Here is a 2,500-nt window from a genome sequence, read left to right as displayed (position 1 = left end):
TTAATATAACTAATATATGTTAATATAAAATTAATAATAATTAATATGTTAATATTATATTAAGATCTCTATGTAATATCTTATTTACAATTTACTAAAATTCTATCAAAGAATAAGGGAAAATATGTCTGAGTAGCTTTCCAAAAAGAGCGAAAAGTATTTAGGCTTTGGAGACACATGCCAGATGTAGGAAATCCAATCTCATTACAACTCGGACGTGTGTATTGCACCGAGTGAAAACCGCCCTTAAGAACCCGCATTCCTCAGTTGGTGTTGATAATGACAATCAACCAAAGTCTCTTCTTTAATTTTCTTTTCTTTAATTTTGAGGTTACGATCTCGCAGATTTTTTTTCCGACTTATTTTGTTAATTAGATTCGATAAGAAAGTTTATTTATTATTAGTAGTATAATACTACTTCTTCTGATGATTATAACAATAATGATTATTATTATTTTTATTACTATCATTATTAATATTTTTATTACCATTAATGGTATGATGATTATTATTATTATGTTTATTAATATTGCTATTGCTATTCTTGATGAAAGTTTTATCATTATTAACATGGTTATCATCATCATTACTATTGTCATTATTATCATTATTATCATTATTATTATTTTGATCATAAGAATTATCATTACCATTACAATTACCAATAGGCTGTCAATATCATTATCATTGTTATCATCAATATGGTTATCCTTATTATTATCATTATTATTATCAATGTTATTATTATCATTATTCTTGGTATTTTGTTATCATTATTCTTATCATCATTACTACTATTATTACTTAGAAAATGTCAAGGAGATACATTTTAGGATAATACTTTTACCGTTCAATTTCAGAACTTTTTGATGTTAATATGTGTAACTAAACAGCACGTTATTTTTACGAAGATTATTTGAAAGAAACACGTTTGACAATCAGGCCTAACTATTTTAACTTCTTTGTCATAAAATTAATTATAATTATTTTTATTCATCTATTTGTGTTGTAGTTCTTAACCTGGGAGAAAATTACTCCAGGTTAAAAGAAAAGGAAAAAAGAAATAGATAGACGTTTAGTAGATTATATTGCTTAGAGGAGAGAGAGAAAAAAAGATCCGTTTATACCAACAGCTTAACAAGTCTCGTGTCCCCCTCCCCCCTCCTCCCCTCCCCCACCCCCTCTCGCCTCTAGCACGTACTTTTCCCTACACTTTCTGATCGCGAATCTATGGGTGTCGGTCGCTTTATCTAGGCCTTGGGGGGGGGGGGGGGGGGAAACTGACGTCAGGTGTTTACAGGTGTTTCTGATTAAGCCAATATTTCACGCCACCTTTTGCTCTGCGCTGAGGGTGTGGTATCATTTTTCATGTGTCTGGGACTGTCGTGTCTTTTGGGAAAGTTTTTGTTATGTCTTGTGCCTGTGTTTGATTTCGTTTTGTAGGTCTCATTTTGGAAATACGGAGCGATATGATATGAAATAAGTTCGATTATAGTATGTTCTAGAACATGTATTTCTATCGTGCTAAAAGAGGGAAAGATAGACAAGAGAAAGAGAGAAAGAGAAAGAGTGAAGAGCGTGGAGGCGAGTGCGCATGCGCGGAGGATGACAGCAAGATTGGCCCGGTGTGGTTTACTTTCTGAAAGTTTCTGTTCACAATTCCAGTCGAGGTACAGCTCTCGAGGAACACACACGTGGAACCAAGTGCTCTCTTGTTCACTGCCTGCCCTTACTACGTTCAACATGGTAAGTTTTGCAAGTGTGAATTTGAGGTTGTACTTAGGTAACTTTTTACCGCTCCGTGATCTTCAACAAACTTAGTGGACATTTTTGTGATTGACATTATCGTGTGTAAGAGATTCGGTCGTTTAACGTTATAGATAGAACTTGAAATGAACAGTTTAGATAGAATTCCAAATGAATTCTTAACCAGTAAAAAACGAGATATAAAAGTCTCTCCTAACGGTTGTCGCAGACGGAGCAACTCGCCAAATAGCGATGTCCGTTTCGTATGATGTGGCTTTCGTCTGCTTCGTAGTAGCCAAACCTCAGGCGAAGGTCCGGCGCCGTTCGGTTTTCACTGCGTTCGGATTAGTACCATTGATTGCGTTGAAATTACTGAATGCACTTACTGAATGTATTTGATCCAAACGTGTATGTGTGTGTGTGTGTGTGTGTGTGTGTGTGTCTGTGTGTTTGTTTGTGTGTGTGTGTGTGTGTGTTTGTGTGTGTGTGTGTGTGTTTGTGAGTGTTTGTGTGTGTGCGTGTGTGTTTGTTTGTGTGTGTGTGTGTGTATGTATGTGTGTGCGTGCGTGTGTGTGTGTGTGTGTTGTCATCAGGGGCAAATTGACATCTTACAATATTCGTGACACAATATAAAACCATTCAGAGATGTACAATCATCTCCATTTGTTAGACCTAAATATGATATTATATCACTGTGTGTACAATAAACGGCCTCAGCCTGGTTTAATCACACATTTTTCGATTGCTTATATAA

At 35.3% G+C, this 2,500-nt stretch overlaps 1 protein-coding gene across 1 annotated transcript in view; it reads left to right on the top strand.

The window, feature by feature from the left end:
- The first annotated feature begins 1,605 nt into the window (after positions 1-1,605).
- LOC113815981 (uncharacterized) overlaps positions 1,606-2,500 on the top strand; it is a 17,212-nt gene continuing 16,317 nt past the window's right edge. The window contains exon 1 of the mRNA XM_027367999.2: positions 1,606-1,746. Coding sequence (XP_027223800.1) covers positions 1,606-1,746 — 141 coding nt within the window. The remainder of the gene's footprint in view (positions 1,747-2,500) is intronic.

The sequence above is a fragment of the Penaeus vannamei genome, chromosome 31 (genome assembly GCF_042767895.1).
Source record: "Penaeus vannamei isolate JL-2024 chromosome 31, ASM4276789v1, whole genome shotgun sequence".
NCBI lineage: Eukaryota > Metazoa > Arthropoda > Malacostraca > Decapoda > Penaeidae > Penaeus > Penaeus vannamei.
This window is presented reverse-complemented; position numbering and strand designations above follow the sequence as displayed.